General features: G+C 43.6%; 1 protein-coding gene across 2 annotated transcripts in view; it reads left to right on the top strand.

Annotated features, from left to right (window-relative positions):
- Positions 1–946: 946 nt before the first annotated feature.
- PTCD1 (pentatricopeptide repeat domain 1) overlaps positions 947–13,120 on the top strand; it is a 51,135-nt gene continuing 38,961 nt past the window's right edge. The window contains exons 1-4 of one of the 2 annotated variants that reach the window (XM_078779289.1): positions 947–1,027; positions 1,288–1,727; positions 4,258–4,398; positions 7,694–7,912. In XM_078779289.1, the coding sequence (XP_078635415.1) occupies positions 1,341–1,727; positions 4,258–4,398; positions 7,694–7,912 (747 nt within the window). In that variant the 5' untranslated portion in view covers positions 947–1,027; positions 1,288–1,340. Of the gene's footprint in view, positions 1,185–1,287; positions 1,728–4,257; positions 4,399–7,693; positions 7,913–13,120 lie in introns of both variants that reach the window. The other variant, XM_078779290.1, reaches the window with a different exon arrangement.

Genomic DNA, 13,120 nt, shown 5'->3' with positions numbered 1-13,120 from the left:
TGAATTGAGTTCGATATCAGTTTACATCACTTTCAAGGATCAATTTATTTGTTTCGAAATGTCAAATGTGGTTTTTGTTGCTTTTAAAGGTCACATTAACAAAATCTAGAATAATTTCAACATAATTCCAATGAACTTTTGGTTCTAAGTCATCTTGAAAAGTCAGTTCACCCCCACAAAAGAAATATTCCATATTAAATGCCAAGTCTGTATATTATTAAAGCTTTGGTGAAAATTTCATGGCAACAGCTGAAATGGTAAAAAAAAAAAAGTTACGGCCTGGACAGGTGCACACACACATACACACACACACACACACACACATACACACACACACACACAAACACACACACACAAACACACACACACAAACACACACACACACACACACACACATACATACACACACACACACACACACACACACATCTCGTTTTTTCATTTCTGTTCCTTACATTTCTATCCCTCTCTTTCATTCACAGACACACAAAAAAAACCACCTTTAGAGGCCATTTTTTCCCGCAAGCGGGGGTTGGCCTTTTTCAGGGACCATGGTTGTTGTTGTTTTTTGGGTCCCCTTTTTGAAGCAATGTTTTACGGCCAGATGCCCTTCCTGCCGCCAACCCTTTTTGTCGCCTTTTTACGACAAGCAGGGAATTACCAGTGAACTGGTACTCAATTTGCCGACCTCAGAAGGATGAACAGGCTGAGTCAACCCCCCTGGCGTTAATTCAGCGATCCCCAAAACTGCCCTCTGCCCTCCTTCCCCCCAAAACCAAATCGAGAAGTCAAACAACGCGATGCGTCCAGGGTTTCGAAAGTTCTCACAGAAAGAGAATCTAAATACAACGTTTTAAAAGGGGAATTTTTTTTTAAGCAAAAGTAAATGTTGGAAGCAAGAGGATAATAAAGTGTGTTTTGGGAGAAAATAAGACGTCGAGGAGGTGGAGAATAGGGAGCGGTTTATAGCGGGCATGTTGGTGTGCGGTGCGCAGCGTTAGAGTCTTTTTCTTTGTTGGATAGTTAAGTACGGTACAGTCTTCACCTCAGTATATTGTTCAAATGTCACCCAGTTTTGTTTGCTTTTGCACTGGGTTTCTGATCTGTGTTGCTCATTAAACCTGAAAAATATGTAAGCGATTTAAATACAGTATTTTGATTTTTGGTACAGTGCTGAGTGAGAGGTACTCCACCAACACATTAGAATAATAAATTTGGTGCTTCTTATTATTATTTTTTCTTTTCTTCATCTTGTTCTTCTTCTTCCTCCGTGTGGGTGTTGTTCAGGGATTTTCTGTTCGCGTTGATTTTTGATCGGAAGTGTCTTCCTTCTTGCCGCCATGTGGGGTACTTCGACCGTCCGCTGCTTGATCGGTCCGGTTCGAGCCTTGAAACTTGTGCGACTCCGACTCGGTTCAAAACCGCTCTCCCAAAGACGTCCGGTCCCCCCAAGGTTCTCGCAGACACCGGTTCCAAATCCAGGGGTTGGTGTCCAAGATGAGAGCGACGTGCATGACGAGCCGTTTGGATCGTGGTCTGGCCGGTTTACCGCGGTCCGGGCGGCGCAAAGCGCCAAATTGCGCGATGAGGTCGACATCGTCGGGGATCGGGACGATGTCCAAAAACCCGAGGAGGACGTGAGAGAGTCTCAGCGAGTCCGCGGACGACGCAGAAATACTCCGTACTGGTTCTTTCTACAGTGCAAGCGGCTTGTTAAAGAAGGCAAGGTATGAGGAGGTGACGTTGTGGTTACCCCATCGTTAGTGTAACCATGTGAGGAGGTTGTGATTACCCCATCGTTAGTGTAACCATGTGAGGAGGTTGTGATTACCCCATCGTTGGTGCAACCATTTGAGGAGGTTGCGATTACCCCATCGTTAGTGTAACCATGTGAGGAGGTTGTGATTACCCCATCGTTGGTGCAACCATGTGAAGAGGTTGTGATTACCCCATCGGTGGTGTAACCATGTGAAGAGGTTGTGATTACCCCATTGTTTGTATGACCATGTGAAGAGGTAGAGGTTGTGATTACCCCATCGTTGGTGTGACCATGTGAGGAGGTTGTGATAACCCCATCGTTGGTGTAACCATGTGAGGAGGTTGTGATAACCCCATCGTTGGTGTGACCATGTGAGGAGGTTGTGATAACCCCATCGTTGGTGTAACCATGTGAAGAGGTTGTGATTACCCCATCGTTGGTGCAACCATGTGAGGAGGTTGTGATAACCCCATCGTTGGTGTGACCATGTGAGGAGGTTGTGATTACCCCATCGTTAGTGTGACCATGTGAGGAGGTTGTGATTACCCCATTGTTCGTGTAGTAACCATGTGAAGAGGTTGTAATTACCCCATCGTTTGTGCAACCATGTGAGGAGGTTGTGATAACCCCATCGTTGGTGTGACCATGTGAGGAGGTTGGGTTGTGATTACCCCATCGTTAGTGTAACCATGTGAAGAGGTTGTGATTACCTCATCGTTGGTGTGACCATGTGAGGAGGTTGTGATTACCCCATTGTTCGTGTAGTAACCATGTGAAGAGGTTGTAATTACCCCATCGTTTGTGCAACCATGTGAGGAGGTTGTGATAACCCCATCGTTGGTGTGACCATGTGAGGAGGTTGGGTTGTGATTACCCCATCGTTAGTGTAACCATGTGAAGAGGTTGTGATTACCTCATCGTTAGTGTAATCATGTGAGGAGGTTGTGATTACCCCATTGTTCGTGTAACCATGTGAAGAGGTTGTGATTACCCCATCGTTAGTGTAACCATGTGAAGAGGTTGTGATTACCCCATCGTTGGTGCAACCATGTGAGGAGGTTGTGATTACCCCATCGTTGGTGTAATCATGTGAGGAGGTTGTGATTACCCCATTGTTCGTGTAACCATGTGAAGAGGTTGTGATTACCCCATCGTTGGTGCAACCATGTGAAGAGGTTGTGATTACCCCATCGTTAGTGTAATCATGAGGAGGTTGTGATTACCCCATTGTTCGTGTAACCATGTGAAGAGGTTGTGATTACCCCATCGTTGGTGCAACCATGTGAGGAGGTTGTGATTACCCCATCGTTGGTGTAACCATGTGAGGAGGTTGTGATTAACCCATCGTTAGTGTAACCATGTGAGGAGGTTGTGATTACCCCATTGTTTGTGTGACCATTTGAAGAGGTAGAGGTTGTGATAACCCCATTGTTGGTGTAACTATGTGAGGAGGTTGTGATTACCCCATCATTAGTGTGACCATGTGAGGAGGTTGTGATTACCCCATCGTTAGTGTAACCATGTGAGGAAGTTGTGATTACCCCATTGTTCGTGTAACCATTGTCATGTGAGGAGGTTGTGATTACCCCATCATTGTTGTAACCATGTGAGGAGGTAGTGATTACTCCATTGTTAGTGCAACCATGTGTCATGTGAGGAGGTTGTGATTACCCCATTGTTAGTGTAACCATGTGAGGTGGTGGTGGTTGTGGTTGCACCATCGTTGGTGTAACCATGTGAGGAAATTGAGGTTCTGTTTACCCCATAATTGGTGTAACCTTATTAGGTGCAGTAAACCTAGTTGGATAATAAGTAATAAACAATATGTCTGAATGAAATGAATGAATGATCGTTTTAAGGCAATTTTCCCCACTAGAGCGGTGGTTAGCCTTGCGGGCCCCATGACAATCATGGTTCCCTGTTTGAGGCAATGTTTTTATGGCCGGATGCCCTTCCTGGCGCCAACCCTTAGTCGCCTCTTACGATGCACAGGGATATGGTGTACCTATTCTATATCGGGGTACACACCGGGATCATTCATCCTAGCATGCCGGTACTCAATTTGCCGACCTCGGAAGGATGACAGGCTGAGTCAACCCCCCTGGTGTTAATTCAGCGATCGACCGGGATTCGATCCGAGGATCCCATGCCGGCACCCTAACCGCTAAGCCAGCACCAGGCTAAATATGTCTATATATATGTCTATAATATATGTCTATGTATATGTCATAAATAATATGTATATGGCTAAATATGTCTGTATAAATATGTATAAATATGTATAAATATGTCTAAATATGTCTATATATGTCTATAATAAACAATATGTCTGTAGAACGTAAAAATAAACCACATCATCGCTGCGGTGTGTGACGTCCTACCTGAGGTGGTGTTCCCAGGGTACCACCCATGCACTGTGCTGGGGTGGAGATGGCATGTTTGAGTTTGTTTTTTAGTTTGTTTTTTATTTACTTATATTCTGCCCCCTTTGTGTTTAGCTTTCTGATGCACTGGACATGTTTGAGAAGAGGATGCTGAAGGAAGAGCGAGTCCAACCTGAGGAGTTTAACTACACCGTAATCATCGGAGGATGTGGGCGCTGTGGATATGTGAAGAAAGCTTTCATTTTATACAACGACGTAAGATTTTCGTTTTCCATCATGTCCGTGGCTCTCCTTTTGAATGATCTCCACTGACCGTAGTTTGGGGCGATCCAATATTCATGGTGTTTCCAAAAGTCCTGGACAACTTTGATTGTTCACATATTTAGTTCCACAAATGATACAACGTTACCCGTGGTTTTGCGTGATACAGAAATTCATAAAGTTTTCTTTATTTTCAGGTCTTGTGGGTTTAATGTAAAATAAAATGGCGACTCCACAGGAGAAAGCTCAGTTCGTCGAATGGTTCATCTCGACGAGATCCGACACCCAAGTTCAGCGTAATTTCTGTACCAGGTATGGAAGGAATCTGCCATCACAGACTAGTGTCAGAGATTGGTACTAGAGGTTTAAGGAGACTGGAAGTTGTCAGAAACAGAAAAGTACCGCTCAACCAAGCACAGGTGCAGCAGACGTTGAACAAGTGCGTGAATCATTTCAACAAAGTCACAGAAAATCAATCCGATGAGCATCCAGAGAACTGGGACGACCAACCACCACTGTACACGGGATTTTGCATAAAAAAACTGAAGCTTTATGTCTGTAAGGTGCAGGTTCTGCAGGAACTCAAACCAAATGACGGACCGAAACACAAGATGTTGCTTTGGAAATGCTCAATCACACAGAGGATAACAAAGATTATCTGAAAAATCTTATTCTTTTTCATTTGTATGCAGCAGAAGGCTGCGGGGTAGCATTGTTGGCTGAGGCCACAGCTTTGCCACTTACGCAGTGTACCCTGTGGGTTAGAGCAGGAATTTGTAATTTTTTCAGGGTGCTGGCGATAGCTCTCCTACTCTTCATGAAAGACACTGTGGTATCTTTAATGCCCACAAATAAATTCCGGTACACGGGACACCCGTTTAACATCCATCCGAGGGACGGCACATGCGGGTTGACAGTGTTTAGCTGGGTTGGAATTTGAACCCAAGCTAGACAGCTTCGAGGCGAGTGTGCATATCTCTAGGCCATCCTGCCAGCTGTGTCCCCCACTACAAAACCCTTGAAAGTGGAAAATTACTTTGTAACATCTGTATTGGTCAACGTGAGAATTTCAGGAATTATCGGTAATCCGTATTTATTATGCTTCCGCCGACAACGTCGCCAGAGCCATTATGTTTCCTGGTTGTCCGTCTTGCTGTCCGTTTGTCCGTGCATCCGTGAAAAGTTTTTGTTACTGCGATACATTGAGAAAGGCTGAAGAGATCCAAGTCAAACTTAGTTCAGGTATGTATAATAATGCAAAGATTAACTGTTTCGATTATAGGGTCAAAGGCCAGAGGTCCCGTTAGGTAAAAATTCTGTAACCGAGCTAACTTGTGAACCAGTGATGGGATTTGGACCAAACTTGGTATAAGTATATTTTATGATGCAAAGATAAACATTACATTTCTGCATCAAAGGTCAGAGGTCATGTCAGGTAATAATGTGATACTTGAGAACAGCTGAAGGTATTTAAATCAAATTTGGTACAGGTATGTATAATGATCTAATGATGTGGGCGGAGGCATGTTGGTCAAAGAGTGCCGTTCTACTTTTTATTATGATTTGGCTTAATTTGATTTAATATGATTTAATACTCATTTGCTATTTCAGGTATTCTCTATTTGATGAACGCAATTGTTTGTTTGATGACCTCAGAAGAAGTAATACACATTGCACCTTGTATTGGAATGTGGAGCTCATTTTGACTCGTTGCCGGCGTTGAGGAAATCCTACGTAGCATTCTTTTTAAAACCCCATTTTGGAATCTAGACAGATTTTTTTTTCTACTTTTTGAATTGTTAACCTTCTTCATTTATTGTTATGCTGAATAATATTGTCCTATCAGCCTGGCGGTTAACACCGCTGAATGACGAATAGCCGTAACGGTCCTTAATTCCGAGGCGCATAGCCGAAATTATGGCGGTGGTTTTTATGGCGTGCACGGGGCAGAAGGCAATGGGGTGCTTACCAGGACAGGAGCCACACGGGTTGATTTCTGCTGCAAACCCACAACGAATAAACAACACAACAAATGAAATGCCACAATAATTAATTTGATGAAATAAAGCACGGCAAAATAAATGTTGAGGTAAAACTAAATCCTAATTTGAAACGTCTCCATTCAGACATGAAAACAGACAAGGGGAAAGATAAAATAAAGTAAAATGTTTTAAGCCGGCCGGCACTCAGCTTTGCGTCCAGAAATGGCCTTTCGGAGCCTGGTGGTTGTCGAACCTCGAAGTCAATGCTCAAGATGCTGCGAAGTTGCTCTCCGCGTCGCTACGAACGTGAGATAGTTTGTGCGGCCAGTCCTCTTTCGCTCTCCACCCCCTCCGAAATGCAATGCGGCTCCAGCTCCCCCGAAAAGCACCACAGTCCAACAACACCCCCTCCTCCAACATTGCAAAGGCTCCACAAAAGCTCCGAAAAGTTATCTTCACAAGCGCACGTGAGACAAGATCGACCGCCTGAGAACAAAGACAGAATGCTGTTCTTCTTCCTCCCTCCTCCAGCGCACTAAATCCACGACCCAGCCGAACAACCAAAGCTCGTGTCCTGCTCAAGCCCACAAACAAAATCGCACCAGCACAAACCAAGGGCAAATGGTGCAGCCTTCTTGTTTGTGCCAAGAGACCGAGAGAGCAAGAGACTTTTCTTCCGAGCTCTTGTCTCTCCTGCTTCCCGGCTCTGACGTCACTGTCCAATTCCCGAGCTCCGTCGACTCGCCCCATGGTCTTGCCTAACCAATGACGAAGCTCGGGGCGTGGCCTGTCGGTTACGATCCCTAGGAGGGGTTCAATTGTCGATCGAGAATGTTCGGCTGCTGTCGGCATGGTGTTGGTTATGGTTGGTTAATTGATGGTTGTTGTTGGTGTTGTTGTTGTAACGAGCGTGAGCTTTTATGTCCGGCTTTTTTATAATTGTAAAAACATAGGGAAAACCACAGGGAGCAATCAGAGACTGGGAAAAACTAACTTTAATCCCTACCTAGTTAACATAGCTCCACCCCCCCGTGTGAAGACACTTAAACCATCTTAAGCTTCAGTTTCCCTACTTAATATATTGATATGTGTCCTACGTGTCTACGGTCCATGCTACCTTGATACAATCCTATCTGTACTATGGTATTCCATCCTCTACCCCCACAAATGTAACAATATTCAAAATGTATGGCTGTTTTGCTGTGACCAGCAAGTTTTGATCAGCCTTCTTCGGAGATGCGATTCACCTGTAGTGTGATTATGTGATGAGCAGAGTTGTGATTAATGGTGGAACGTTCTGTACACAGATGAAGAAGAGAGCCTTGGTGCCGACAGATGCCACATACACTGCTCTATTCAACGCGTGTGCCGAGTCCCCTTGGCCAACGGATGGCTTTGCACGAGCGGAAAAGCTGCGACAGGAGTTGGTTAGGTGCGAGTACAAGATTAATCAAGCCACTTGGCATGCACTTATCAAGGCTTATGCCCACTGTGCGAACTTGGAGCACACATTGGATGCTATACAGGTACCGTGATAGTTTAAAGGTGGACATACTGTTACACTGTCCACCTTTCCCCCACTCAATTGTATGAAACGTGTTTTTGTGTCATGCAGTTGAGAGCGCGGGTCGTGTAGAATCTTTGTAAAGTCTGCCGATGTATGCAGCCATTATGTAGAACAGGCATTGAGGTCTATGTGGCTACAAAATGCTTGGCCAAAGTTGTGATTCTGCAATCAAACAGCAGCTGCTAAACAATCAAGGACAGGCAGAAAACTATCGTGTTGATTGGTCTCAGATCGTGGACCAAGCATGGTGTGGCACATACAGTGCATTCAGAAAGTATTCAGACCCCTTCACTTTTTTCACATTTTATTATGTTGCAGCCTTATGCTGAAATCGTTTAAATTCATTTTTTCCCTCATCAATCTGCATTCAATACCCCATAATGACAAAGAGAAAACAGGATTTTAGAAAGTTTTGCAAATTTATAAAAAAGAAAAAACTGAAATATCACATTGATATAAGTATTCATACCCTTTGCTATGACACTTGAAATTTAGCTCAGGTGCCTCCCATTTCTCTTGATCATCTTTGAGATGTTTCTACACCTTGATTGGAATTCACCTGTGGTAAATTCAATTGATTGGACATGATTTGGAAAGGCACACACCTGTCTGTATAAGGTCTCATTGTTGACAATGCATATCAGAGCAAAAACCAAGCCATGAGGTCGAAGGAACTGCCTGCAGAGCTTAGAGACAGGATTGTGTCGAGGCACTGATCTGGGGAAGCCTACAAAAAAATTTCTGCTGCATTGAAGGTTTCTAAGAGCACAGTGGTCTCCATAATTCTTAAATGGAAGAAGTTTGGAACAACCAGGACTCTTCCTAGAGCTGGCCGCCCGGCCAAACTGAGCAATCGGGGGAGAAGGGCCTTGGTAAGAGAGGTGACCAAGAACCCGATGGTCACTCTGGCTGAGTTCCAGAGATCCTGTGTGGAGATGGGAGAAACTTCCAGAAGGACAACCATCACTGCAACACTCCACCGATCTGGGCTTTATGGCAGAGTGGCTAGTACTTACTTGTACTTACTTTTTCACGTGACTATATATATACTATATATATAGCTTGGTCGACAATTAAAGATCGACGTCCTGAAGCTACGTCCGCGTCTTATTTAATCTAACGATTATATATATATATATATATATATATATATATATATATGTAGATATATATATATATATATATATATATATATATGTATATATAATATATATATACACACCCACACACATATACAGACTCTCCTCAAGTTACGACGGGGTTACGTTCCGACAAGCAGGTCGTAAGTCGAAGTCGTCGTAAGTCGAATCACCCCTCATGGACTTATTATATACAACAGGCATTTTAAGGCCATTTTCCCTGCCAGAGCGGGGGTTAGCCTTGCGGTCCCCATAACAATCTTCTCCATTTTGCCCTATTTTCTGCATCTCCCCTCGTTAACCCCCTTGCCTGCATTTCTTCTTCGACCATCTTTAGTCAAGTCTTTCTCGGTCTTCCCCGTCCTCTAATTCCTTCTACATTCATTTCCATCACTCTTCTCAACCAGTCACTTTCATCCTTCCTCAACACATGACCAAACCATCTCAACCTGTTCCTCTTCACAGCATCCATCACAGGCTCTATTCCCATCATCTTTTGCAATTCATCATTTTTTATTTCTCTAAAGATACTCCACACATCCACTGAACCATTCGCATTTCCACCCTTTCCAGCCTTCGTTGCTGCTCTACGTTCATTACCCATGTCTCGCTCCCATAAATCATAACACTTCTCACACATGCAGCATACACCTTTCCCTTCAGCTTCAACAACACTCCCCTCCTCGTCAGCCCGCCACTCAGTTCCCGAAACTTCTTCCATGCACATCTCACTCTCGCAACCGCTGCCGAGTCTGATCCACCTTATCCATTCAGCATGTCTCCTAGGTAACAAAATGTTTTCACACCTTCCAGCTTCACGCCATCTCCAAGATCCAACTCAACATTTCCTCCATCTGCAGCTCCCTCTGTGCACACCTCACACTTGAATGTAGCTGCCACACTGGTTAATGACCCTCTCAAACCACTACATTTTTGATGAACCCACTCCGCACATTGTACATTGAATGGAATTCACTCTGACACCCTTCCTGCACACCATGGACACCATGGACAACATGCACACCATGCACACCATGGACCATGGACTTGTTATATATTACTTATTAAATATTTCCAAGTCCGTATTCCACCATAGCATCATTTGTTAAGTCATACAGCATAAATCCCATTATCCAATCCAATCCATACACTGTACAATAAGTGAAATAAATAAAAGGGTTGAAATAAAAGACTATGACATTACAATGCGTTTTACTGTACAAAAAAAGCTTACAAAAATACAGGTACATAATGACTAATGAGGTACACAAATAATGTGGTACTGCCATAAGAAGTGATATTGTACCCCATAACATAAACACATATAAACACACAAATCAGTCTTTTGAACAAGATGGCTGGTCATCCATCAGTGGTGAGGCAGAGGACAGAGAAGGTGTATACCAGGATCGTCTTCCTCTTCACTCGTCAATAAGCTGAGATATTGTATCAGCCGTGAGCATACAGGTTAGGTGGAAGAACAATTATGGGGGAAAAAGCACCTTCTTTAGAAGTTTCACGATGGAGATGCTTGCTCGATGGAGGTTAAACCATTGGTTGATATTGGAGAAACGTTACCCTCAATGTCGTTCACCAAAGTTCTATCAGTAATCCAGTTATCCCTACCTTCACCATTTGAGCTTGATCGAGATGTATGCTTACAGTAAAATACGATGTGAGTCACATTTGAAAATAAATCACAGGCCACCTGCGTGACATGAAAATTCTTCGCATCATCTACACTTTCGACCCAAGTGCCCTTGCCCTGGCGTAGAAAAGCTTACGCTGATGGTTCTCTGTCCAATTGCCTAAGTCACGTGAGATGGCGGCCACGCTTTTACCGTTCTCGAGCTGCACGATTATTTTCATCTTTAACTCCAGGTTGATCGCCTTCCTCTTCTTTTTCTCCGATCCATCAGTGGATGCACTCTTCCTCGACATGATGATGGTTGATGGCAGTTCGGTACACACACACACACACACACACACACACACACACACACACACACACACACACACACACACACACACACACACACACACTTATAGGTGATGGAGCTTAAGGGATGTTGTCAGCGCAAGGCACGAGGAGCAACTGAGATTTTTGCGACGGTCATAAGTGCAAGTCGTCGTAACTCGAGGAGCGTCTGTATATATACAGTCACGTGAAAAAGTAAGTACACCCCATGTAAAGTTTTGACTTTTTCAACATATTTCAACATACAGCCATTTGGTCTTCATTTCAACAATATTGATAGATAAAGGTGATATAATATAACAAATATCATGAAACATTTACATTTTGTCATCCATTGTATAATTTAAATAAACATAAATGCAAATTGCGCATATATATCTCATAAATGTTGTTCCTGGACCACCACCCATTTCCCCATTCACTTACATGTAAATTTTCCTCTCACCCTAATTTCCCCTAAACACCTCTATTTCTCTCACCCTGTTCTTTATGAACCTTTCAGCCTTTTGACATACTAGCTATAGCACCTATCCTTAATGTTGTTCATTAGACCACTCAAACAATGACCATACAAATATTTGTTTATGTGTGGGAAATAATTTAATTCTCTTACCACTCTCTTCATCATCTAATATATTAACAAAGTATATGTTTGAGTTTGGTTCTTTTTCAAGATATTTTATCTGAGCTAAGATAAAATGGTAAACCCCCCTCAATGTTCTTGTTTGAGCACCTCCATTGCCACACACCATTTTTAAATTAAAGTATATATTTTCCTGACAACCATCAAAGTTTTCCGTCCACTCAAAAGTATTTCCATCTTTTTTGCCCAACTCACCGGTATTTAAATTAATTCTCTTATTTGTTTTGTGAACTTTTTTACCAGTTGTCTTTTCAATTATACCTATTTGATATTTTTCACATTTGTTATGTTTTCCATTTACAGACTTGGCATTTAATATGGAATATATATTTTTTCTTGACTTGGGTTTACTTTCTGAACTCAGTATATCAATCTGGTGAGTTTCTTTTACCCTTCGGTGATGTCTTTGTTGAAAGAACCATGTCACTGATTGTCTTTCGCAGCAAGAAGTCAATAACAGGATTATATCACAGATGGCGTGACAAAATGTAAGGACAGGTACATTTGACGATTGGCTTCACAATCTGGTATATAAGGGTTGTTGCGTTCTGTATTAGTGGAAAACAACTGCTGCACGTCTACAAAAAGTTATTGCCGCTTCCTCTGGAGATGGTCCGTCAACTTGACAATGCTATTTGTCATGGAGTGCTGGCTTTACGAAATTCTGGCATGAAACAGCATGCTATTGCTCGGCAGTATGGCATCACTCAAGGTCAGGTGTCAAAGATCCTGAAACGAAATGCTCAGAGGGGTGTCCCTTCTCCAATACCGAGGCCAGGACGTCCACGCAGAACCACAAGGAGAGATGATCGCCAGCTGCACCGGTTAGTCTGCAATGGCCGTACCAAGTCAGCTAATCGGCTTAGGGCTGAGTGGCAGCAACTGACAAATGTGCCTGTATCCAGAAGGCTAGTCAACCAACGACTGGTTCAAGCAGGCTATCGTGCCAGGCGTCCCCTGAGAAAGCCACGCCTGACCAGACAACACAGCCAGCGCCGATTGCAGTGGGCCAGAGAGCACCGTCAATGGCAGCCAGGACACTGGAATCACGTGACCTTCAGTGACGAGTCTAGATTTCTGGTCTATCGTCAAGATGGCTGCGTCCGAGTGCGCAGACAAGTGCATGAAGTCCACAACGAAGATTGTATAGTGCCAAGAGTCCAAGCTGGAGGTGGTGGGGTGACCGTTTAGGCTGCTTTTCATGCAGAGGGCAAAACTGACCTGGTTGTTCTGAATGGAAACCTGAACCAGTTCAAGTACAGGGTCATTCTGGAAGAAACATTGCTTCCATTTGCTCGTGCAGCCTTTCGAGGAAACTTTGTCTTCCAAGATGACAATGCACGGCCTCATCGTGCTCGCATGATCCAACACTTTCTTGCTGACCGTGGTGTAGAGCATATGGAGTGG

Source organism: Myxine glutinosa, chromosome 5 (genome assembly GCF_964187855.1).
Source record: "Myxine glutinosa chromosome 5, kmMyxGlut1.1, whole genome shotgun sequence".
In the NCBI taxonomy this organism is placed as follows: domain Eukaryota; kingdom Metazoa; phylum Chordata; class Myxini; order Myxiniformes; family Myxinidae; genus Myxine; species Myxine glutinosa.
The sequence above is the reverse complement of the archived record's forward strand: the minus strand, read 5'-3'. Positions and strand labels throughout refer to the sequence as shown.